The sequence below is a fragment of the Neolamprologus brichardi genome, chromosome 23 (genome assembly GCF_056152115.1).
Source record: "Neolamprologus brichardi isolate AB-2024 chromosome 23, ASM5615211v1, whole genome shotgun sequence".
In the NCBI taxonomy this organism is placed as follows: Eukaryota; Metazoa; Chordata; class Actinopteri; order Cichliformes; family Cichlidae; genus Neolamprologus; species Neolamprologus brichardi.
The window spans coordinates 8,090,509-8,116,257 of record NC_142125.1 but is presented as its reverse complement, the minus strand read 5'-3'; the positions used below and the strand labels follow the sequence as shown (position 1 = coordinate 8,116,257).

General features: G+C 39.5%; 1 protein-coding gene across 1 annotated transcript; it reads left to right on the top strand.

The window, feature by feature from the left end:
* The first annotated feature begins 5,325 nt into the window (after window positions 1-5,325).
* On the top strand, window positions 5,326-16,290 carry rabggta (Rab geranylgeranyltransferase subunit alpha). The gene is made up of 17 exons (XM_087836367.1): window positions 5,326-5,431; window positions 5,758-5,794; window positions 5,940-6,050; window positions 6,600-6,724; window positions 6,828-7,015; window positions 7,163-7,420; window positions 7,555-7,638; window positions 7,735-7,817; window positions 11,064-11,159; window positions 12,696-12,801; window positions 12,889-12,940; window positions 13,025-13,113; window positions 14,138-14,226; window positions 14,328-14,444; window positions 14,540-14,653; window positions 14,804-14,891; window positions 15,586-16,290. The coding sequence occupies exons 2-17, from the start codon at window positions 5,792-5,794 to the stop codon at window positions 15,732-15,734; spliced, it is 1,752 nt and encodes a 583-aa protein (XP_087692493.1). The 5' UTR covers window positions 5,326-5,431; window positions 5,758-5,791; the 3' UTR covers window positions 15,735-16,290.
* The last annotated feature ends 9,459 nt before the right edge of the window (window positions 16,291-25,749 follow it).

The following is a 25,749-nucleotide window of genomic DNA, read 5'->3' as shown; positions in this document are numbered from 1 at the left end:
GCTGCAAAATGACATCAAGGAATGTGTGAGACGCATGAAATACAAGTCACTGAGTGAGTATTAAGATGCAAGAATAACAAATCAGGTGTTACTAACTGAAAAATGTCAGTTGAAGTCAGGCTGTGGGTGGGTGTAGAGTGAAGAGATAACTATTTTGGTAAACTGGCTCTATCACTTGTATAGTAATGCTACGCTGTAGGTCAGAGTGGGATGATTATTAGGGATGGGACTGGAGAACTGGTTCTCTCCTAGTAGTTCAATGCCGACCCAAGCCCAGCAGCCGGACCCGGAAGTTCAACAGGTAAAAGTAGTGATGTGCATTCAGGCTGTAGGGATTTTTGTTGGCGCGTGTTACTGTAGCCTATAGGTTTATATTGTTTCCTGGTTAGCAGATCATTACATGAGGGAACCGTTTAAGAAAACAAGCGCGTCCATGCTCACAGGTGTACACACGGGTGATCACACACACAAACTACACCCTTTTTGGCTCCTACCTCAATGCACACTGTGCTGTCGATCTTACGTGCTGCACAATAATGTTTAATATTTAGTATTTACTGTCATATTCCCATATATCATTGTGATGTTGTTTATTGTATTACTCTCGTTTTCTTCTGCTTGTTTTCTTTTTTCTTTCTCAACAGGTGATCCAGGTGATCGATACATGTATTTTTTTATTTATTTTTTTATTTATTTATTTATTTTTTTGCTTATTCTGTTGGTTTTTGTTTTTCGCCCTTCTCCCCCGTCCCTCTTCTCAACTGTTTTTCTTTCCCTCTTTCTTTCTCCCTTTTCTTTCCCCCAGTCAAGTCTGTCCCGTATTCAGCAAGTGAAAATAAAATAAAGAATAAAAGGTGAATCAAATGGACCATTACGGCAAAGCTGGGATGGTCAATTTGGTAAAGAAAATCCGTTGGGCATCTTTCTTCGCCTTTAGACAATAATTCTGATGGCAAAAGAGCCAAACGGGACAGGCAAAAAAAAAGAAAAAAAAAAAAAAAAATATATATATATATATATATATATATTGTTTCCTGGTAATCATGAGACAATGTGATTCAGGTCATTTTACAGAGAAACGTAAGAGTAATGTTAAACAAATTACTTTCTCCTGGGAGTAATTCAGCAATGTACTGGATTACTTTTGTTTCATTAATGACCCCAAACTCTCGTCACAACAAAGAGGGGAAATACGTCCAGCATGCGCAACATTTGAGCACATAGAATGCAATTAATTTGGACGAATGTATATTTGATTTTTATGTTGTATGTTATTTTTATATTGTTTTAATCATATGCTTTGATTAGCACTGTCACATGACCAAACTCACAACCAGGTCAAGAATGAAAAAGAGGAAAAAATAGATGCAAAAATCAGCCAAGAAAGCTGGATAAGGACATATTGATATCCACGGATTTTCTACGGAAAAGCATGGCTATCAGCTGACAGCTATGAGTTTGACTGAGACATTGAAATTCCTGTGTAAAAAGATTTGAAAGACTACACATTACTGCATCTAGAAGGGAATTCGAAATTGTGTAAAACAAAAGGATAAGTTACCACTGTGGGGGGCTAGGAGTTAGATTTAAAGGGTCAACATAAGACCAAATACATTTTAAAGTTAGGGGAAGTTTGATGACGTTACAGAACTGAGAGTTAAGAAGTTGCCAATTCCATGTCTACATGCCTTAAAGCCTATGTGCTTATGCTAGAGTGAGTTCCTGAAACAGCAGAGGGAGCTCAAAGTGTGCTAAATTTTGTCCAGGTTGGAAATCACCACCACAGTGCTTCTGGCCAGTTGTTCTATGCAAGTGCAAATATTGGCTTAAGCATTATTAGATGTAATGGTGCACATATTTCAGCACTATAAGAGCCAAATCTGCACCTTTATTGATGGCCAGTTCTCTTTGTAGGAGTATTGTAGAACTCAGGGTAATCAGCACCTAATCATTTCAATTCAGTTAAATAAATCATTTCAGGTATTACATCTGATAAATAAAAAGACCTTCATGTAAACACTATATAATTTCTTGTTTCTTTTTCCCAAGGAGTCACATTGTGAAGATGGTACAAAAGATACTATTAATCCTCACAAACAGTAGTTTATCTGAGATGTATGTTAAACGCTTTTTACCTTATTATATTTAGCAGTAGTAAACGGCCTGTATTTGTATAGCGCTTTAATTAGTCCCTAAGGACCCCAAAGCGCTTTACATGTTCAGTCATCCACCCATTGGTGATGGCAAGCTACAGTCATAGCTGCCCGCACTGACAGAGGCGAGGCTGCCGGACACTGGCGCCATCGGGCCCTCTGACCACCACCACTTCAACGGGTGAAGTGTCTTGCCCAAGGACACAACGACCAAGACTGTCCGAGCCGGGGCTCGAACTGGCAACCTTCCGATTACAAGACGAAGTGCCAACTCTTGAGCCACGATCGCTCAGTAGCATTAATAAACATTTAGAGAGAGGTATACCGTTTGTCTTGTCAAGCATATGTTTCATTTTTATTTATTTATGAACTCCATGCGTTGTGTTAGATGTCATGATTCAGTTTAATAGTGATTTTAAAGAGTAGCTGTTTTATAAAATATTTATATTTTAAAAATGACTCCAATAAATCTTATAATTCTGTATTCCTTGTTAAGGTAAATAATATAATTGTCTTCATTAATTATTATTAACTGAAAAACTGTGTTTTCAGTAAATATTGAAAACGCAGAATATTGAGCCAATTCTCAATATTATATTTATGATAATTTTAGCATGTTATGGGATTTTTATTTTATTTGCTAGAAAAAGTAATTTCAGGAGAAGGTACAACAATGTGAAAAGTTTCTCACTCAATTTAGCAGAAGCTGAGATTAATATCTATCTATCCATCTATCTATCTATCTATCTATCTATCTATCTATCTATCTATCTATCTCTTGGTGTATTTTCTTCCCTTATCTTTATAAAAGGAAAGATAAAAATCGTCACTTCACTTCCAGAATGCATGCTGGGCTTTCCCAGCATGCATTATAATTTTCCTTTTTCTATTTTTTGTGTTTAAAATTATACAGATTGTTGTTATGTCCATCAGTTTGTTATGATGGATTTCTTTTTATACTTCTTACAAAATGATAATTAAAAAACACAATTTTACATAATCTCCTCTGGGAATAAAAAAAAAAGTATTCTGATACTTTAATTCACCACATTTCACAAAAAAACTATCTTGACAGTTAAGTGTGACATGAAAAGCTGTCTGAGTCTCTCCTTATGATAACAAATCAATTTTTCACTCAAGTTCCTATCTCTCTGAAGAATGTCTGTCCTAACTTAAAAGGACACATCAAGTCTGTGGCCCTGAAACTATCTTAAGATGTCAGTAATTTTTTCCCTTAAAAATCAATACATGCATAGTTTTCTTTATAGTGCAGGTCATGTACAATTTGGAAGAACTTTAAAGAGACACTTTGAGTATATAGAGCTTGTTTCTGGCATTACACTTTGAAAAGGTCATATTCAGGGTTGGTTTCTTATAAATAATGCAAGAGGTATTGCATTGACCTTTCTATCTGAAGAGCCTCTCTGCAAGCCAGTATCAAGAGACATTTTCTGGTAAGTTTAAAAAATGTAAATTTTCTAGTCCTCAAATAAAATGCTCTGCATTTATGACGAACCTTTCAACCTTAGCTACATTCTCCAAAGTGCTTTTTAGTATGTTTTGCATTCACCCACTCAGACACTCTGATGCTGCCACACCATGTGCTCACCCACTATTGAGAGTGAGTTTGATATGATATATTGAGACATTTTTAAGAGGCCTTTTCGAGTTGCTTTTAAATAGTGAGGAAGACAGTCCTCACTCACTGGCCACTTTATTACATTAACCTGTTCAACTGCTCGTTAACGCAAATATCAGCCAATCACAGCAGCAACAAGTGTATTTAGACATGTAGACCTGATGACCTGCTGAAGTTCAAACCAAGCATCAGAATGGAGACAAAACTGACTGTAGTGACTTTGAATGTAGTATAGTTGTTGGTGACAGGCAGGCTGGTCTAAGTATTTCAGAAACTGCTGATCTACTGAATCTTCCTTCACAACCATTTCTATGGTTACAGAGAATCTTCAAAAAAGAGAGAAACCTTTAAACTAATAAGAGGGGAGCAGTAATGAATAAATAACCACCCATTACAACCAATTTATGAAGAAAAGCATCTCTAAGTACAAAATGTAAAACCTTGAACTATGCTAAAGCAGAGCACTAAGAACAGTTAAGCTGATTCACATTGCTTTACCAACACTGAACAAGGAAAGATTGAAAAAATATTGCCTAGTCTGATGAATCTCAATTTCTGCTGTGACATTTGGATGGTAGAGCCAGAAGAAAAAATCTTAATTTTTAAGGTGACTATAGTATTTCCCTCTGATAGGAAATGTGGTCAATGACATAAAAAAAAGCAATTAAGTAGAAGTACCTGAAAAGTTTTCCAGTAAGTAAAGTAGTCAAATGCATATAGCCTCCATTTACCTGAGTATTCTAGCTATGTTTCACTACTACGTAAGTCGATTGTGATAAATGTAGCTACGTTTAAGTTTAATTTTGTTTTGTTTAGGACATTGGCAATGATGGTTAAATTAAAAATTAAAGGCGAGAAAAACGTTTCTTTGACTCTTATAAATATATTTTAGCTGACTTGTTGAAATTCACTCTTATCAAATCAGTGTCTCTAGTTTTAAGATTAGACTCTAAACTTTCCTTCCTTTATCCTTTAGTTATGCTGCTTTAGGGACTTCCTGTGGTACTCTGAACACCTCTTCTCCACTCACCTATTTTTCTCCCCAGGTGCTAATATGCCACTGCTGAGTGTCATTAAAATTCTCTCTCTCATAGTGTGTTTTGTCCAGTCTCTTTAAGATCGCTTCTTTCCTTTCTCCTTTCTCTTTCCCTTCACCACCAACCAGTTGAAGGGGATGGTTCTGCCGGTGGTTTCTCCCAGTTACAAAGGGTGTTTCCCTTCCCACCGTCGCAAAGTGCTTGCTCACGGGGGTTGCTCGATTGTTGGGGTTTTCTCCCAAACTGTAGGTTTTTACCTCACAGCAAAGCGCCTTGAGTCGACTTTGGCTGTGAATAAACCTGAATTGAACTGAACTACGCCGATCCTCTGTCTTATTTGACTTTACGCCTCATCCAGTCGCTTAGAAACTAGTGTCATCTTCTTAAGTGTCATCACCTTATGTGGCCCCTGTAACTCCGCAGCTGTGAGCCGTTTTCGCCACTAGAGGACAACCAAAGCACGGCGGCTGTGCTAGAGCCTCTCAGTGACGTAGATGTCATGAGACGGAAGTGAAAAAATTGTAGTCGTTAGCACTCCTGATGGTGACATGACAAATCAAACTGCATTCTAAAACACACAATCAGCGTCAGTGAAAAACCAGGTATGTATTTAATGGGATAAGTTGTGCTGCGTTCAGTGTACAGCGTTAATGAAGATGTGTTGTATACCGCCGGTTGTGCTTAATCTGTGCTCGTTTCATTGAACTGAATGAGCCCAGCCCACAACGGAGCTAATTAGCATGCTAAGTTTACATTCAGTGATACTTGTATTCAGTGTTTTGGCATTACTGAGCACTGTATACCTGAATACTGAGAGCTCTTTACGGTAACTTGTTAAAACTTCTGTGTCAGTCTGTCAGCACTTTGCTTCTGTATGCCATGTGAACATTACTCTGGCCTAAACATGACTGTCACCCCTCATAAACAGATTCTTTAAGAAGCCTCCTTCACTAACAGCAACGATGGTAAGAGATGAACCATGTACTATACTTGTTCAAATTTAGGCATTTCCAGTGCATGTGGAATTACAGTAGATCAATTATTTACACATCTAGTCAGCTGAATAAACTGTACTCTGCTGGTATATCCTTCTCTTTTTGCTTTTGACAGCATGGCAGAGTGAAAATTAAAACTACAGCCCAGCAGGAGGAGGAGAAAAGAAAGGAGAGGGAGAAGAAGCTCAAGATATACGTAGCAGCACGTGATGCCTGTTTTTCTAAGGTGGAATATTATATTGTGCCTTATGTTTTAATAGCAATACTGCAGCATGTCTTTGGGTTAGTGTAAGGGTGTCAAACATAAGACCTGGGGGCCAGAATCAGTCCAGCAAAGACTCCAATGTACTCCACTTGATTACACCAACATTAAGTAATAACTAAACAATAAAATGACAGAAAGGGTTTTCACCTTTTTTTTATTTTACAGTGGGTCTTTTAAAAAAGAGAATTTTCTGAAAATTTTAATCATGTACAAAAATTGAAAAAAAAAATTGAAACATTTTGTTAAAATTCTGCTTCTTTTTATTTATATCTTATGAACTAAATGTGAAGAAATGTGAGTTCCATACCTTCCATAGGTGGTTGGTCAGAACAAGGAAAAAACCAATTCAATTTTGTCCACATTTGGATATCAGCCCCCTTTTATCCCTTTTCATCTGTCTTCTAATGTAGTCATCATTTAACAGTTGTAAATAGTTAACTAATGGACAGGACAGCCTGCTTTTCACTCCATGTGTTTTCCTCACCCTCCTCACTTTCTCCTGTTTGACAGAGAAATGAGGGTATCTGGGATGATGAGGCTCTTCAGCTCACCCAGCAGCTCCTATCATCCAATCCTGACTTTGCAACCCTGTGGAACTACAGAAGAGAAATCCTAATGCACCTGGAGACTGTGAAGTTAGTACTCACAGATTCATAGTTGAACCCCTTTTTACTGAATGGTAAGTCATTTGCGGTGTCACAGGAGAATGACGATTTTGTTTCCCAATATCCTCTGCAGAGACAAAGATGAAGTGCAGAAGATTTACGAGGCTGAGCTGTCGTTTACTGAGTCTTGCCTGAAAGTGAACCCAAAATCTTATGGCAGCTGGCACCACCGAGGTTGGGTCTCCGCCCGTTTGCCTCGACCGGACTGGGCCAGGGAGCTGACATTGTGTGATCGCTGCTTGAGCCTGGATGACCGCAACTGTGAGTGGGAGAAAAAAATAAAAAGGAGCTGAATGTTAAAAATGTGTAATAATGCATTTTTTTAAAAAGTATTCGATCTAAACCTTGTCCTTCGCTACATTATTTTTACTCATGTTCTGGCATGTTCTGTGTTTCTGTCTTGCCCAGTCCATTGCTGGGATTACCGCCGAATGGTTGTAAAGATGTCTGGCGTGCCTGTAGATCAGGAGTTGGCGTTTACTGATCGTCTTATTGGCTCCAACTTTTCCAACTACTCCAGCTGGCACTATCGTAGCACCCTTCTGCCTCTGCTTCACCCAGAGTCTCCAGAGCCCCCATCACCATGCCGTGAGCCTCCCCAGTCCTCCCCCCCACCTTCTCCTCAAACCCATTCCCATCGGGTCTGTGAAGAGCAACTACTAAAAGGTAAACTGCAGTTCCCAATAGCAACTGATAGGGGGCAGTGTAAGTCTTTATTATCCTTAAGTAAAAGATGGTATTTTGCAAATGAAGTCAGATTGTATATTCTAATACAGTGAAATTGTATTAACTTCTTTCAGAATATGAGCTTGTACAGAACGCTTTCTTCACTGACCCTAATGACCAGAGCGCGTGGTTTTACTATCGCTGGCTGTTAGGCAGAGGTATGTCTATTGGTCGTAGTGTCTGTAAGTATGAACGAGAATACATTTCAGCCCTGCTGTGCTTTGTAAAACACAAGTTCTTTGTCTTTTTAACAGCGGAGCGTGAAGAGATGATAAGCTGTGTGTATGTGAATCGGGATGAGGAGAGAGTGGCTGTGGCCTTCTCCAGGCCTGTGAATGTCAGTATCTCCACTTTTTCTTCACTTAGAAAATACTGTAATGGAATTCAGGATGAGCTGTTCTTTATTTTATTTTTTTAATAAGGTGACCTAAATAAATACCCTGGCATTTTAGGGTTCATTGTCCTAAAGAAATTAAATTTGACAATATTCTAAAGTAGACTTGCAGATACATTTTTTTCACATAAGTACTTTAATTTGTCCTTTTAGAAAATTATATGCTCTTTTTAAATTTTTTTTAGTTAGTTAGATGTTGTAGATTTGTGATATGTAAGGGTATGAATATGCACTCACCATCTACTTCTTTAGCTACACCTTGTTAGTACTTTTTCCTCCAGAATCCCCTTAAGCCTTTATGACACATTCAAAAAGGTGCTGGAAGCACTTTCTCAAAGATTTAGGTCTAAAGAGGTCTATAGAGTTGCTGCAGATTTTCTGGCCACTCGAAAGTGATATGAATCTCCCGTTCCTTCACATCTCAAAAGTTGTTTTGGTCTGAGATGTGACTGTGGAGGCCGTTTCAGTACAGCGAGCCTCCTGTCATCTTCAGGAAAACAGTTTGAGATGATTTCAACTTTATGATACGTGGCAAGCAACCATCACAAGATGGGTTCACTGTGGACATGATGGGATGAACTCAGGTGTTTAACAATGTTCCTTTCCACTAAGGGATCCAAGGTGTGCCAAGAAAATGTCCCCCAAACCATTACATCAACCTGCACTGTTGGTACAAGGCAGAATGGATTCGTGATTTCATGTTTATGCCAAATTTGAACCTATCATCTGAATATTGTAGCATATATCGAGACTCATTAGACCAGGCATGTTTTTTATTTGCCACTTGTCTAACTTTGGTGAGTCTTTGCAAATTAACGTTGCCTTTGTATCAACTTGAAGCTGTCTGGATTTTCTATTTTTGAGACCATTTACTATGAACTCTAGAGCTGCAGGAAAATCCCAGTGGACCATTTCTTTTTGAAAGACTTACACCAGGCCGTCTTGCACCAACAACTCTGGTACTCAAATAGTAGGGGTGCAACGATACTCGTATCGATATTGAACCGTTCGATACAGTGCTTTCGGTTCGGTACTCATATGTATCGAACAATACAACATTTTTAATTTATTTTATCAACTTTCCTTCTGACGGTGCTGTCTGTGTTGAGCGCTCAGTGGATCTGCGCTCGACAGTGCAGCCTAGGCGGAGTAGTCGAACACAGATTCACTGAGCGCAGGGCAAACTAGCTAGACAGAAGTTAAGCTTGTTGCAACATGGCAAATTGAACCTCCCCCACCCTCATTCAGATCTGGCGTCTGGAACTATTTTGGTCTTCATGTGACGTATGACCCTGAAGGTAAGCGTGTCATGGACTAAAGTAAAACAGTATGTCAGATGTGCCACGCAATGCTCAATTACATGAGTGGGAACTAGTGTGTTAGCGCAGTTAGCTCGTTAATGCGTTGACGCTGTCCAGCCCCACACACGGGGCAATCCGCGGTAGCTCGTTAACGGAGATTTGCCGTGTTGTGGCGTTAACCTCATTTCAGATTAAGGCTGACAGCACTAGTGGGAACACAACGAATATGACTGCACATTTACCCGATAGCATCCTAGTGCAAAGACAAGTGGAAGCAGACAAACCAACAAGCCGTTAGCACATGATTCTCCTTATGGGGACCTGATATGTTTAATATGCTGCTGAGAATATAGCCCAGAAGAAGCGCATAGTATAGCTTTTATTTTGGAAAGAGACATTTCTCTGTAATAAACTCTCTTTTCCAAAGATGAGTGATTCCTCAATCAGATACAGGGCTCGCAAAATCGCTAGCCCGACGTCCCGGGGCTAGCGATTTTTCCAGTCGGGCTGCCCTGCTCTGCTCGTCGGCCTATCGTAGGAAGGAAAAATATATGTCAATGCTTTTGCATTCTTTCGGAAATGTAGCTGGGTAATTATGTCATTGGCATCGGTGAGCCACTGTCAATATGTGACATATTGAAATCGCGTTTGAATTTGCGCTTGTTTTTTGCTTTCACTTTGCAATCGCGCGAACTGTGTATAGAGAGCGACAGTACTGATTGGTGAGTGATTATAATTTGCGCACCAATTCCTCTGACATCGTCTTATCAATCGTTAGCTTACTATGCAAACATGACAAGTGAAATCTCCCGCAGCAAGCTTAAACATGTGAGAGGTTGATCGCGCAGAGAATCGCTGAGCGTTATGTGAGTGCGTGTGTAAAAGCAGCAGGATATATATTTTAGTTCTGCTGAGCCAAATAAGACAGGTCAGGGTGAAGACGTGACAGCCAAAGAAAAGCTTACCACAAAACGGAAAAGTTATGACAAATCAGACTATAAGGCAAAAAGAAAGTGCAGCTTTATGGTTTCATGGACAAAAGAATTTCTGTGGCTGCAATATGACGAGCTAAATAACCAGGTCTACACATTAGTGGTGCGCATTCGCTGTCAAAATAAAAAACGCGCACAAGATAAGAAGTTGCAACGCGTGTTTGCATACATAAGATTTTCAGGAGGAGGACAGACATTTGTTTAGAACTCTTAAAGATGTTGAAGAAGCTCCTTTAAGCAATTACTTTGGTGTTCCTCCACCTCCAAAGAAATGTCAGGAGTCCGAACCACAAAAGAAGCGTGTATTCTCAGAAAAGTGGTTGCAGGAGTTGAGCTGGCTTCAAACAAATGATGAACGCACAGAGAGGTGGTGCAGAATGTGCCGTGAAAATTTAATAAATGACAAATTAATAAAAAGGCATGAACATTTTTTTGTGTATCGAAAAAATATCGAACCGTGACACCAAAGTATCGAACCAAACCGTGAATTTTGTGTATCGTTGCACCCCTATCAAATAGGTGTCACTTAAAAACACATTTCAATTTTAACTTCAGCCGGTGGTCTTGACCATGTCTACATGCACTGAATTGCTGCCGTGTGATTGGCTGATTAAATGTTAGCTAAAAAAGCAACTGAGCAGGTGTACCTGATGAAGTGACTGGAGAGTGTAGATTTAGGTATTAATGATGTGCATATAATCATGTGCAAAGTGGAGTTTGTGTGTGAGCAAGAAAAGAGTTTTCCTCTGCTGTCATGGAGACTGTGACAGTTTTGGAAAAGTGAAGACTGGTAAGATGTGTCTGACCAGTTTTTTGTTGTTTTTTAAAACAAATTTGCCTTCATATGGTACCCTGTCTAGACTTGCTGAACGTTCTCCCTGCTTTTGTCCTGTCAGGCGCAGTCAGTCGGCTTGTTCCTCGTCCTTGACGGTCAGCCTCAGAGAGTGGAGTGGAGGAGTGTCCATCCGCGCTTTAAACAAAGCCCTGTTTGGGTATCCTTTTCCATTGTGACTTAAAACTGACAGGTTACCCCTGCAGAGAATAATAATACTTTACCTGGTGTGCTGCTGATTGAACAGCGTACTGGTTTAGCATTCTGCTCTTATCATTCTGCACGTACCTCATGCTGCTAAGACTCTGTGGTATGTGCATCAAGAGAAAAGGTTTCATCATGAAAGTTTGATCAGTGCACTGCAGTGGAATGTTCCACTGGCTTTAGCACACTAGTGAAGGGAGTTCCTTGTCAGAGTGCTTGTCAGAGTTTAGTAATACGTGACATCATGTTTAGACTGACTATTAAAGTTGATAGCTGAAGTTAATACTTTTGGAAAGAGTATCTCTAAGATTAGTTTCGTTTCTGACCTCAGAGGCCAAGCTAACAAGATGGAACAATGGTTAAAACTCCAACTGTATTAGTAGTATGTAGAACAACTTCATTGCTTTATGGTTCAGTGGCACTAGAGTAAAACTAGGATGGCAACCTCCTGGCGACTGGGAAAAATTGGTGGTTGCCTGGGATTTATTCAATACCAGCTGGTTGCCTAGAGGTTAAATGTCGAGCACCTTTAACCTTGCACAGGTTTGCTTGATGTGAGGCAACCTTATTTATAGTTTTAGTACCACAACAAGTCACATTGTAATTACCAATGTGAACCAATTCAATCACAAACTGTTAGCAGACTCATTCCATCTTATTACCACTTTATCACTTATATATATATTTTTTGAAGATGGCAGCTGACAACAAGCAGTCACAGACCAAGTCTGTCTTGTCTCAGTCTCAAACTACTGGTTTTCCTTGTGTGACTGTAGAGTTACCATTACATTTGGGTAAAGAGTAGGGAAAAAGCAAATACCAGTACCATACAAATTGATACATGTTTTCCCGGTAAGCAGTTAAAAGCAATTGGAGTGGCATATAAGGAGAAAAACTTTGGAGTAATAATCAGGATTTTCTTCTAAGTGTGCAGTATGTAACACATTGGTCGTAAGCAATGTGTAAGTGGGCACACTTAACACCGTTTTCATAGGGTGATGGCATTTGCACAGTAGTTATGGAAATGACCCTCATTGATATGCAAGGTCAGTAATTAGTAAAATGTCCTCGATAGCTGTCATTCACATCCATATTCATTCACAGTTGCACGTGAATATTTTATTTTTTAAACCAGATGCAGTCATTCGCTCAGAAACAGGAGTCTTCTTTACCTAAGGCTGCTTCTCTCTTTGGTATATTCTAAAATGTTTTCTCTGGAACAAAGTGCTCAGTGCTCTTTGTAAATCTAAATGAACTTATCAAAGCCTCAATAAAGCCTGGAGATTTAATATTTTAGTCATAATGCCCAGCTCTACCAGGCTGCCGTATTGGCCCTGGAAATCAGCCATGGATTTAGTATGCACACTCACACTGTGTGCCTGGGCGGGTTTGCTTTAAGGTGACTAATTTATGTTCAAATCAAATACTTCCGTTTCACTTTTGGAATACATAATTCATGTTTGGAGGTTTTCTCTCCTTAGCAAAGGCTTAGATATGCAATCTGCCTCCTGGAACGATTAGCGACATCACCAATGAACGCAACCTGACTGTGCACTGGACTGAAAAACACACTCATAGAGACTGTGCTCTCTACACAGGTGACACATATACATATCTAGCATGCTGTGTTCTTTCAAAGGCAGGACGATGACTTTCATGACACTGTGAACATTTAACTTTCATAGGTCGAACTGAGAGTTGGTGTAGGGACTCTGCCACAGATCAGGAACTTTTCAGGTACTTTTGTTTTTGGAGCAACTGAAACATTTTGTAGTTTGCCTTCTTTAGGGATTAGGAACCAGATATGGTCTTTCTTTGCAGGAGCGAACTCTCGGTAGAAAAGACTTCTGTGCTACAGTCGGAGCTACAGTCGGTCAAGCAGCTACAAGAACTGGAGCCGCTCAATAAATGTAAGTGCTTTTTCTTGTATGTTACAGGGTTTACAGGAAATCACCAGCTTCGCACAGAAACAGATCTGTAACTCTTTTTTTACATTGTGCGCATGTGTATGAATTTTGTAAAACTCAGCAAAGCCTCGATTCAGACAGGCCACGAAGTTGAGCTCAGCCCACAATCAGCTGATAACAGGTGATCTAAAATAGGAGCCCATATCAGCTGAGTCCAGCTGAGAAATATCACATAAAGTGTGCTATTTTAGGTGTTTTAGCCTGCCTACCCTTGCTGCTTGTTCTTCAAACTGCTTTGCGACCTGCATTCACCCCTGTTTTTCACGCTGTGCCCTACTTATGCAGCCTTTATGTCCTTGTGCTTGCAGAAGCGATCCCCTGCCTCAGGCTTTTCATGTATGCGTGCAGAATGACAGATCAGAGCAGAACAATAATGCTAAATGTGAATCTGATTCCTGCATAATTAAGAATATGGTTTTGTTGTTGTTTTTAAGTGCTAATCTCTTGAGTAATTGTTCTCTAAAAGAAGTGGAGCCCACTAGTGGGGCATAGAGACACTACTTGGGCTGACCCTGGGGAAAACTATGGAGTGAAACTAACTAGAATAAATATGATTTGCAGGAAAAACACACAAGCAAATGTTTGCTGATGCTATCTGGTTGACCTTTACGTCACTAAAGTCAATTTCTATCCATTTGTGTCGTCATTGATTGATAAAAAATTGTGGGGTGTGAGTATTTTTTCAGCTTCTGAAATGGAGAATGCCATAAAATCTTTAAGAATCTCTGGCCTATAAACATAATTGCATAATACATTAGCATTATAACTGTGTGCAATGTGGTTGCAAAACTTTGCAGGTGTGTAGTTGACATTTTCATGAAAGGCAGCTTTGATGATGGGAGTTAAGGAATGTATTGGTGAGATGGTGTGCTTGTTCCCATTACAAGATTAGGTTGAGTATTGAAGTTTGATGTTGCTGGTGATAAAGGTCTTATACAACCACTGACTGCTAGCTTTGCCTCGGCAGGGTGCTTACTGACCATTATTCTCCTGATGAGGGCACTGGACCCTCTGGGATACGAACAGGAGATGCTTGCTCATTTTAGAACACTCAAAGTGAGTATAAACCATATACAGTCCAGTATATGGGACTGGCAATAAATGCATTTGTCTACAATGCAGTCAGCAATCACTAATTAAATGGCTTTATTCACTAGGAAGTGGATTCCATGCGCTCTGCATATTACAGTGACCTGTGCAGCAAGTTTATGATTGAAAACACCATCCTGAAAATGGAGTATGCTGAAGTGCGCGTCTTCAGCATTTCGGACAAGGTTGGGTCAGAATAACAAGACATCAGATTTCCCTGAAACCTTTTTTGCTGATTAGGGAGGTGCTCCAATTTGATTTCTTTTTTTCTTCGTAACAGAACCTGACCACTTTATGCCACCTGGACCAGCTGTTGTTGGTTACCCATATCAATCTGTCCTCTAATCACCTGCAGCGGCTGCCTCCTCAGTTTGCCATGTTGCAGTGTCTCGAGGTGATGAAGCTGCAATTGAAATCCAATTTGCTCTCCTGCATGGACAGTGATTCTGTCCTCTTTTGTGTCTGCACCAATAGATTAGAAAAGGAAAGACAGATATTGATGAAATTTTTCTCCTGCAAATCAATGACTTCTTCATATTTGCAGGTCTTGGAGGCTGATAACAACGCCATAGAAAACCTGGAGGGAGTTTATCACCTTCCCAAACTGGAGGAAGTCCTCTTGAAAAACAACAGTATCCTTTAGTTAGTAGTGTGTTCTGGATCTCCATTCATCCTTCAGAATTAGTGTCATAGGGATCAGTTTATATTGTCTGTTTGTCTTTTCACAGGGAACTAGTGACTCAAGAAATGTGTTAATTAGTTCTGAGTGGCTCAGTGCTTCAAAACAATCCTGTAAAGAGTGCGAGCAGCTGATGTAAAAGACACGCTACGCACGAAGATTGTGTTTACAGCATTTAGAAAATTGCACTTTTAACACAACTCTTCAGCTCAATACATGAATAATTTATTTTACCTACGTCTGAATCGATCTGGTAAATAAAAACAGCACCGCAATTTCACCGAACAAACAGCATCATTAAGAAGCGAAGAAACATTTATCAACACATCATCACCACAGACTCCCTCCTCTTCATGCTTCACTTCCCCTGCTACACTTGGGAGGAATTAATGTGATTTGCAGGTTATGATGAGGATAGTTACTGTTTTTCTTTTTTTTCCTCTGGCAATCACAGTTGCTATTGTTGTTTTGACTGCTCCACGTTTTATTTTTAGAAGAATGAATTTATATTTCAGTGTCATATTTGTCATTTAGATCGTACTTTTTACACCTGTGCTTGGAATATGTGCATCAGAGCTCATGTTATTCATCGTTACTGATGTTACCACAGCACACTGCAAGGGATTTTCATTAACTCAAACATGCAGAAATCTCTACATTGGCAGATCTTCAGACGTTGGCATCCTGCCCCAAGCTGAAACGCCTTGACCTCCGTGGAAACCCCGTCACTCAAACGGCCAATGTCGAGTCGGAGTTAGCCGAACTGCTGCCCTCAGTCACAGACCTCCTGCTCTGATCCAACGCAGGGCAGGAATCACTGCCATCTTTGTTCTGTCGTTCAGTTGTCCTTCACGTTCTGAGCTGTTTTTGGTGGTGAGTGGGTGTCATCTTGTGACTCTGTCTGTTCCACCTGTTTTGGAAAAATGTCAGTCACAGTGAACCCTGTTGGTCTGAAAGCCTCATACTTCGGAGCAAATGTCAGAACCCTCTCTAGCATCTTCAGCAAAAAGTCAACATTTCTGTGTGTGTGTGTGTATGAGTGAGTGCGTAATAACCAATGTTGCATTTCTTTGTTTGTGTGTGTACAAATGTCTTTAATGCAACAGACCAGTGCATGCAGAAACATTAATAATGAAGTAAACTAATTATGGATTGGCAGCGATGATGGCTTATTGCTTCCAAAAGCTTAATGGCTGACTTTAAAGAAAACGTTATACTGGGTGATCAGAGTATTGCATCACTCTATACTGATTTTGTTTTAAGGTCGGTTAATGCATTTGATTTATGACATTATACTGTTGCACAGTAAGTCACAGATCCAGTAATAAACAGCACACATTGTGTCACTGCCTTCCAGTAAGCCTCTTGTGACTTTTTTCCACTGAAAGAAAAATGCATGCCTTAAAGTAAAGGTTCATAATGGTTAACTCACATTTTGATCTTAAATGTCTCATTTCTGTAATAGTGGTGAGGATGTGGTGGAGCTCAACTACAATGTAAAGTACCAGCCAGACTTTCTTGGTCTTGAACAGTAGTTCGATATTGCAGTTTGGCAGGTATACGACAACATTTTTGCCCATGTCCTTAAGAAATATCCAAAAATCCAGCAAAGACCTGACACAGGAGAGGTGCATCTGGCCTTTAGATGATTCATCTACTGTGTGCGGAAGTCTCATCAGAAATGAAGGGAAATGGGGAGAAAAGGCCGTCGTATACCAATCACACAAGAAATGGATTGAGAATAGCTGGTAGCAGGTCTTAAGGAGTGATGAATAAAAAAATTTGGACTCACAAATTGTTGTCAGTATATACACAGGACGCCAGGAAATGGGTATGTTGGTGGGGGTTCTGTTATGGGGCTGAATTTCAGCCAGTGGCTGAAAAGCACAGTTGATTGAATTATGAATGCAGATAAGTATAGTCAGATTTTGAGCCACCATGCAAAAAAGCATCTATTTGGCGACGACTTCATTAATAACGGTGATCCCAAACACACCGCCAAAGCAGTAGACTCATACCCAGGGCACAGGCAAGTATTATTAAAGCAGTATGGGATCATTTTAACAGGAATTGGGGAAAAAGTCAGCCAACATCCCAAAAAAGAGCGTTAAATGTCTTTCAAGACAAAAAAAAAAGTACTTACTCTAAACTCCCGAAATCTTCATTTTAAAGCCTTGGTGTTTCGTTTTTCTTTTTTATCCAGATGTGGCCATGTTTAGGAGCAGTATTCATTAATTATAAACTGCCAGGTACATAGTGGAAATGACCATACAAAAGAAACATCCGACTCACTGGAACTGGAGCAAAGACTTTTTAGATGTGCTGTACATGGGTTGTGCATGTTATTTGTCAGTTAACTCTATTAAATGGTAAATAAATGGTCTGTATTTGTATAGCGCTTTTACTAGTCCCGCCTAGGGACCCCAAAGCGCTTTCACACATCCAGTCATCCACCCATTCACTCTCACATTCACACACTGGTGGAGGCAAGCTACAGTTGTAGCCACAGCTGCTCTGGGGCAGACTGACAGAAGCGAGGCTGCCATATCGCGCCATCGGCCCTTCTGGCCAACACCAGTAGGCGGTAGGTGAAGTGTCTTGCCCAAGGACACAACGACCGAGACTGTCCGAGCCGGGGCTCGAACCGGCAACCTTCCGATTACAAGGCGAACTCCCAACTCTTGAGCCACGATCGCCCCAGTATTACAGAAGCTTTGAAATGCACCACAGGTACAGAACGTTCAGTTCTGTGATTCCAATTAGCAAACGTGACAGGGTGCAGATAGGGTTGGGCTTCAGCTGCCAGTGCTGCCACACCTGTCAGTCAAGGTGGCCAAGGCTAACTTTAAGTCTAAACTAAATGAAAGCAGGTGGATTATAAAAAAAGAGAAAATAGCTATAGAGACCAAAACAGTTGTTTTTGTCTTCTTGTTTAATTGTTTTACTAGGCTGCAAATATATTTTTTCTAATGTAAAGCTGGGCACTTAAACATAGAGTCTATGGGTATTATGCTTGGATGAACTTCAAATCCAGAAGCACCTAAATGTCACACCCAACTGGAGGTCTGAGCACTCTTTAGGAAAATTAAGTAGATATTATCCTCCTTCCATTGATCATTTTTTTCTTTTTGAGTAGGCTTATATGACTGGCCTGAAAAAATATGTATCTACTTTTATGTATGATTCCAAACTCAGGTGTGCCAGAGCGACTAGCGGTGTGTCACCCGGTCCACCCTTAAGTGATGCCACCTTCATTGTTCATTTGTTTGCCTTTTCGAGTGAAGAGCTGGGATGTTGCAACACATCAGGTTTGTTTGACTGTGATGTCATTTTTAAGACGGAATTGCATTAGGTGAAAACTTTTCTTTGGGAGTGTCTAAAAACAATAAAAGAAGCTGAGAAAAGTGAATTAGAATTATGGCACGCCTTTGTACTCAAAGAAATATTTGTCATAGTCACTGTCAGCCTGGCACCTCTTGAAGGTTATGCTGCACTCATCATATCAGTATATTACAAACAAATCAAAAGCTGTAAGGAGTTTTAGGCATTCAAGCTGTGATTGTAACTTACAATGCAACTGTTCTTTCCCCCTGACAGCTGTCTCTGAATTGGCTAAGAAGTATAGACAAGATACGTATATAGCTGCACATTATGCCTACTTGACATTAATTGTTACATGTAACAATAGCTACGGGCTTTTAAAGTTAGGTTTAGGGCAAGGTTGTGCTGCTAGTTTACCTCCGCTACTAGTTACCTCAAGAGGGCGTTTCAAGACCCTTACCAAATTAGTATGTAATGTGAAAGTGTGGTCTGGGCAAAGTCAAAGACAGTTATGGTTTCAGAAAATCTTCAGAAACTGAACATGTTGTATATCGTGTCTATTTTATATAGGAGAGAGCTGACAGAGTGACAAAGAGGACTTTAATTCTTGGCCTTGGCAACAGTGAAACAGTAAAACAGCATAGAGTCATTATGTATGGTACACATAAGGAACAGATTTCATACAGAGGCACACATTTTCTTATCATTTCTTTAAATACACAGACTAGTTGTTTGGTGTTTTTAATATAAATTTAATGTTTATTACTGTTGATTTCATATTATTATTTATAAATGGTATTACAACAATTTTTTTATGATAGTGGCCAGGATAGGCTTTAATCGTTGTAATGGTAGTACATGTATCTAAGTCCCAAAAGGTCCAAAATTCTTATCCCATTTTCACCTTCAATAGTTTTCCAGCATGTGAGATCTTCTTCTACCGTTTTAAGAAGACAAATGTATTTTACCTGTACCCAGTCTGAGAGATTTATACCTAAATATCTAATGTTACCTGACTGTAGTGAAGTGGTGAAGGTGTTCTGAAAATTACAACTTAGAGGCAGAAGTGAATTGAAATTCATAACTAAGCATTCAGACCACGAGTCTGCTTGCTAAAACTGACTGACGGGGTATCAAAAAATGAAATAAAATAAATAAAAAAATAATAATAAAAATGAAGAAAAACACTCTCCCTGGTCTCTGAAACATTAATTAAGGATTAATCATCCATTTATTATTGTCACATAGGTTATGCATATGGTTCAAATAGATCTGCAGTTGAAAGTTTATGAGCAAATTCTCATCCTGGGTCAAAATTGACCTGGACCATATGCAGGCATCAAATATGAACACTATGTAAGGGTTAAAGGACACGGTGTTATGTTTTCATCTTCATGTAAACAAATCTGCAGTCATACAATGATGTCACAAGATGTTAACATGAGCATTTTTCCGTGCCTTAAAGCTAATCAAGATAATAATCATCACATCATATGTCAGTCTTCTTCTTATTAATCCGCTGAGCAACATGAAAAGTTGGAAATCAATGAATAACCCCCCGCCCCCAATGTAAACTCCTGAAAGGAAAGTTTTGGGAGCCTCTTGAAAAATTTCATCGACTGATCATCTCAAGATCTACTTTAGCACGGCAAAGAAGTTTCTGCTTTGCCTGTAATGCTATGCTAAATGCCTTTAAAGCTTAAAGGACCTTCAAAGCTTAACAGTCCAAAGTGCTTTAGAGTGTGTTTCTCATTCAACCTTTTACGCCCACACACTGTCACAAAGCAGTAATGGCTGCAGAGCTTTCAGGGGGTCCACCATCTTACCCAAGGTCATCTTGGGATGTGGAGGGGACTAAATTACCAGTGCTTTGTTTACTGGACCCTGTAGCATCTGAACCACAGTCAGTAACATTTTCCAGACTATGTATAGTGAAGTCTTCTCTGTTTATTGAATTCTTGTATCCAGTGGTATCAGGAGGAATATTGTTATATGACTTTCATTGGGGTTTTACGCTTCATTAATTGCTCTCTTAATAGGATTTGGCTTTATTCAGCATTCATTTACCTATCAATCAGTGAAAACCTACTCAACCAGTCAGCGGTCATGTCTGTTGCATAAAAGTGAGTGGGCATCCACTCCCTTCCGGTTCACATATTCCTAGAAGCAGGCATCCCACATGTGCCATCAGGTAGGTCAAAGGTTTTCAGATCATGCCACTTTGCTGAAGGATGGGTTTTTGTCATGTGTCAAAGCAGAAAATGTCATCTTTTTTATTGTGCATTCATCTTTATATAAAGAATTCTTTACTTTACTGGAACAGCTAATCACGTTAAATATAACGGGGTACAGAGTTTGCAACTTTAACTGTCCAAAACAAACAAAAAGTCCAAAAACATTCGTCCAGTTTTCTCCTCTTATCCAATTCATGGTCACGAGGGTGCCAGCTGCCAGAGAGCAAGAGGGCTGTTGCAGGGTCAACAACACAGAGAACAATTCAAACTTGTTGGCAATTTAGGATCACCAATTAATCTAAGCCCACTAACTGCATGTCATTGGACTGGAGAACACAAGGAGGACATGTGAACTCCACCCTGAACTGATGGTGGATTTGAACCCAGGACCTTTTTGCTGTGAGGCAAAAGTGTTAACCACATTATTATTATATATGGATTATTATCATATAAATATTTAATTATTCATTTTCCATATGTTAAAAAACAATGAACTTTTTAACATAATTAAGATGAAAAATACTGAAGAGAACAAGAAACTAGCCCAGTTTCTCAAACTGTCATATTTTCCAATAGTGGAAAAATATTTAAGTGGATGTTTGATTTCACCTGCTCTGACGTTGGCTACTGGTTAAACATTTGACATGACTGATGCGAGCGCAGCAGGGAGGTGTGTCCTCACTGTCTTACCGAGGATTAAACCTGTTTTGTGTGAAAGTGGGAGAGGCACAGGTGAAAATTTGTTACTAAATAAAATCTTTGAAACAGGAGACAGTGTCAGTTTTTGCATAACTAATCCGATATAGTTCATACCAAGAGTGACAAGAAAAATTTATTTTCTCTCATAATATTTAAAAGGCTGCTTGGTGCCATGCCTAAATAATTTCTGTTGTTGCTTCAGCGTCTGGAGAAATATCTGGCCCGACTGCTCCATGTGCAACAGAAAGGCGTGTCCCCTGAGTCTTAGCCAAGTATTTAAAGCAGCTCCGAAGTTGGAGCTTGTTTAAGAAAGAGAAAGGCACATCGAAGACACGATTTCTCCCTCCAGACTGCATTTCTTTCACATTTCTTCTCAAACTGAACTGAGTGAGTTTGAACTCTATACTTGCTATGTAGCTCAGACAGATTTACACTTTGTGTTCCTAACAATGTTTACTGTATTTAGCTCACATTCATTCAATTGTTCTTCTAAACATTAGTTTTTTCAACCAAGTAATTCATTAATAGGGAAATGGAGTATGGCTCTAACACAGTTATGTATTGCTACCTCAGTTGTCATGTCAGGATTGTGTATTAATGAAAAAATAATGAAAAGGTTCATTGACATTTCTATTTCCTGTGAGATTAGCTCTTGCTGTCAGTCTATTTTTTACATTAATGTATTTTTCTTCACAGGGAATTCCTCAAAAAATATCTGTATGCTGTACATATTAGATATGATTCACAGTAGCACCTTAATAGCTATTAGATTTGCCAAATTACGCAAAACAGTTCAATAAATACAGCGATCATTTCCTGTCAGTTTAATTGTAATGCGAAATAGATATCAGAACTTCTCCTTGTGTTTCAAAACAAACGGTCCTGTGGTCAAAGAGGTCACGAGTGCAGCTGTGGATGCTTACTGCTCAGCACCCTCCTGAAGGAAAATACCCTGCTTTAATGAATAACACTCGGGTATTTTACATCAACTGCTAAAGTCATGAGGGTAAACTAAGAATCTGACATTTGACTATCATTGTATAAATATTCTGTGTGTCTCCTAAACCTATAGTACTATACAGATGTAATTTATTAAGTGTCAAGTGGAGGGTGAAAAACAGCTTTATTTAACGTTTTAGCCATTCTGCTGGCATGGGATTTTTCACTATACTAAATCAACAAACAATGAAAGTGTGCTGATTAGCACTGTTACCCCAGTAACATTCAAGGTTCAAGCCTCTGTGCACGTGCATTCTTTCTTTTGGTAAGTTCACAGATGTGAATGTTCAGTTAAGTGGTGATTCTAAACTGGACATTTTTGTGGTGGTGAGGTTGAATGAGTTTGCCTGGGCTACTGCCCTCTGACCAGATAAACATCCAAATGGATTTATTTCCAAAAAACAAATTAAGCATATCTTATATGTTGTTGTGCGTGATTAACTAAATTTTGCAGAACAATAGTCTAGTTCATCATAAAAATCTGGATATGAAGTTCATAAAAGGTTTCTGGGCTCTTTATCAAAGGTGTCTTTGTTATTATCCTTAAATTTCTAGTTTTGAGAATATGTGTTGTTTTCTAAAAGAAAGGAAAGTATAGACAATGAGTACATTCATCCATTCACCCATCCATTCTCTTCTGCTTATCCTTATCAGGGTCGTGGGCAGGCTGTAATCTATTCCAGCTATTATAGAGCGAGAGTAATTACTAAGTGCTGTCATCTAGAATATAGATTTTGCAAAGCTATTGACATTTACATTAGCTCCTGCTATTCAGTGCAGGAGGATTTTCTGCAGTTATTTTAGGTTATTTGCATGCTTATTTTTAGATAACTTTATAACTTTGTAAATGTGTCAATAGTTAGAAAATTAGTTCAACAGCTGAAGCTTTACATTGTTTGTGTCAAAAGAAACTCTTTAAACAGAGAAAATATCAGTAGAATACAAGTCTGCTAAAACTGTAATGGCACAACATTGTAGGTATTCTGGTTACTTCTCTTGAACCTTGATTGAACAAATTGATTTGCCGTATTGACTGTAGAAAAAGGGGGGAAAAAACCCACTGTATCTTTAATAAATGTAGCTGTGTGGAGTACAATATATATATACATACATATATTTTTAAAAAGTGTTTTGTTGCTAGGCAATAAATCAGTTTCTGTGTGTGTAGATACATGTGTGTCTTTGTTTCTACATTGTTTTGTTAAGCAGCTTTTAGTTGGCTGTCTGCCAGCAATAAATATGACACACAGTTCCTACCTGGGTGGAGGTGTTTCGTCACCAGTGCTGAGGCTGCTTGCAATTTATTTTAACCCCTCAGATTCTCGACATATGAATAAGAACCGAACTCATTGTCAGTCTTATTATTGTTTGAACCTATTTGGTGAAAATGAAACAGTCGCTGATGTCGAGGAATGTAAAGTGTGGGTGTGAAAGGCTTTTAGAAGGTTTATAGTATTTCTTTGAAGGAAGAAAAATGTGCAAGACAAATCAGAGTGAAGTGAGCAAAGCACAGAGAGAAGAGAAGGAGAGAAATGGTTGTGATGATTGTAGTTCACCTGAGAAATGTACCCTGTGTGTAATGTTTCTCCTTAAGAGGTGACAAATGATTGTGTTCTTTGAAATGTGCAGTGACAAAATTCTTTGTCATTGCACAGCTGTGGATAAGAACATGTGCTCAGCTCCCCAGAGGACCACACAAATGCTTTCACAGACTCAGCTTCAGAGGATCAGCTACAGAAGTCTCCTGAGGGTAGCCTACTGCAGAGTCAAAACACCCCTCCTGAGTCTTGCCGGGGGGGAATCATTCTTTATGCATACAGTACTAAGTTGAACAAGGTAGTTTAAAGATTTAGAGACAGACTAGGCTGTATAATATTATCAAAACACACGTTTGAGTTTCTCCTTGGAAACGAATCAATGATTCATAAATGAAGGAACAAATATTCCTTATATTAAAGCATCGTTTGCTCCTACAAATTTGTGGATGTGATTAAAAGCTCCCATTCCACCACATTTTCAAGGTGCTCCATTGGTGCTCCATTTCAGAATCAGAAAGGGTTTTATTGACAAATGTTGAGCAGGTTTACAACATTAGGAAATTGCTGCGGTACTTAGTGCAAAACATACTGTAAGACAACACTTAAATAAACATAAGTGATGATCAGTGCAAAAATGAAGAGATGCAGAGAACACAGTATAGGGTCATGTGTTTGTGGTGTGAACAGTCATATGGTTATTGTTCATGAGTCCAACAGCAGGGGGGAAGAAACTGTTCTTATGGCGAGAGGTTTTGGTCCGAATGGACCGGAGCCTCCTGCCTGAGGGAAGCAGGTCAAACAGACTGTGTCCAGGGTGAGAAGGGTCAGCTGTGATCCGAGCTGCACACCCCAGTGTCCTGGAGGTGTAAAGGTCCTGCAGAGATGGGAGTCTGCAGCCAATCACCTGCTCAGCAGAGCGCACAACACGCTGCAGTCTCTGTTTGTCCCTGATAGCGGCTCCAGCGTACCACACGGTGATGGAGGAGGTGAGGATGGACTCGATGATTTCAGTGTAGAACTGCATCATCGTCCGTGTTGGCAGGTTGAATTTCTTCAGCTGCCTCAGGAAGTACATCCTCTGCTGGCTTCTTTATGACAGAGGTGATGGTGGGCTCCCACTTGAGGTCCTGGGTGATGGTGGAAGTGGAATGAGTCCACAGTGGTGATGAGGGTGTCAGTCAGGATGATGGGGGTGGAGTGGGCTGTGTGCTTCCTGAAGTCCACAATAATCTCCACTGTCTTCTGGGCATTCAGCACCAGGTTGTTGTGGCTGCACCAGGACACCAGACGTTCAACCTTCCTCCTGTAGGCAGACTCATCCCCGTCGGAGATGAGTCCAATCACTGTCCAATTTGAGTCATAAAGAGGCGATCGTGGTCAGCAATATGCTCAGGTAGACTCTGGCATTTAAAAAATGTTCAGTCAGTATTAAGGGGGCCTGAAGTGTGTTAAGAAAATATCCCGCACACTATGACATTATTACCAACAGCATGAATTGTTGTTTCAAGGCAAGATAGATCATTGATGTTTTTATGTTGTTTACAAACAGAGGAAATGGTTGCAGTTTAATATGAATAATATGTAATATTTATAATACTTTCTTGAGGTTACCATACTTCTACATTTTAATGTATTTTCAATCTGATTTTTCTTCTTTTTTTCCCCCCATATGTTGCACTCTGGGGAATAATATGTTAGGGTAGAGTTTCACTGCAAGATTATGTTCTGGTTTTAAGTCAAAGGACTTAAATCAGCAATTTCTCACACTGAAGCAAAGACATGATGCATAGAAGCCATCAGTAATGAGTCTGTGAGCTTAGAGCATAAGATACTGAAGCTTTGATGGATTAAAAATACTGCTGAACTTAGCTGATGAAAAGACCCTTCTTGTCTTTGTTCACAGCAACTGGACAATGGTTTACCTTTTAGATCGCTTACTGTGGTACCTTAATCATTTATGACCATTTTATGAACAGTTGTGAATAGAAATATATGCATAGAAGCATTTGTAAAGGTTGGG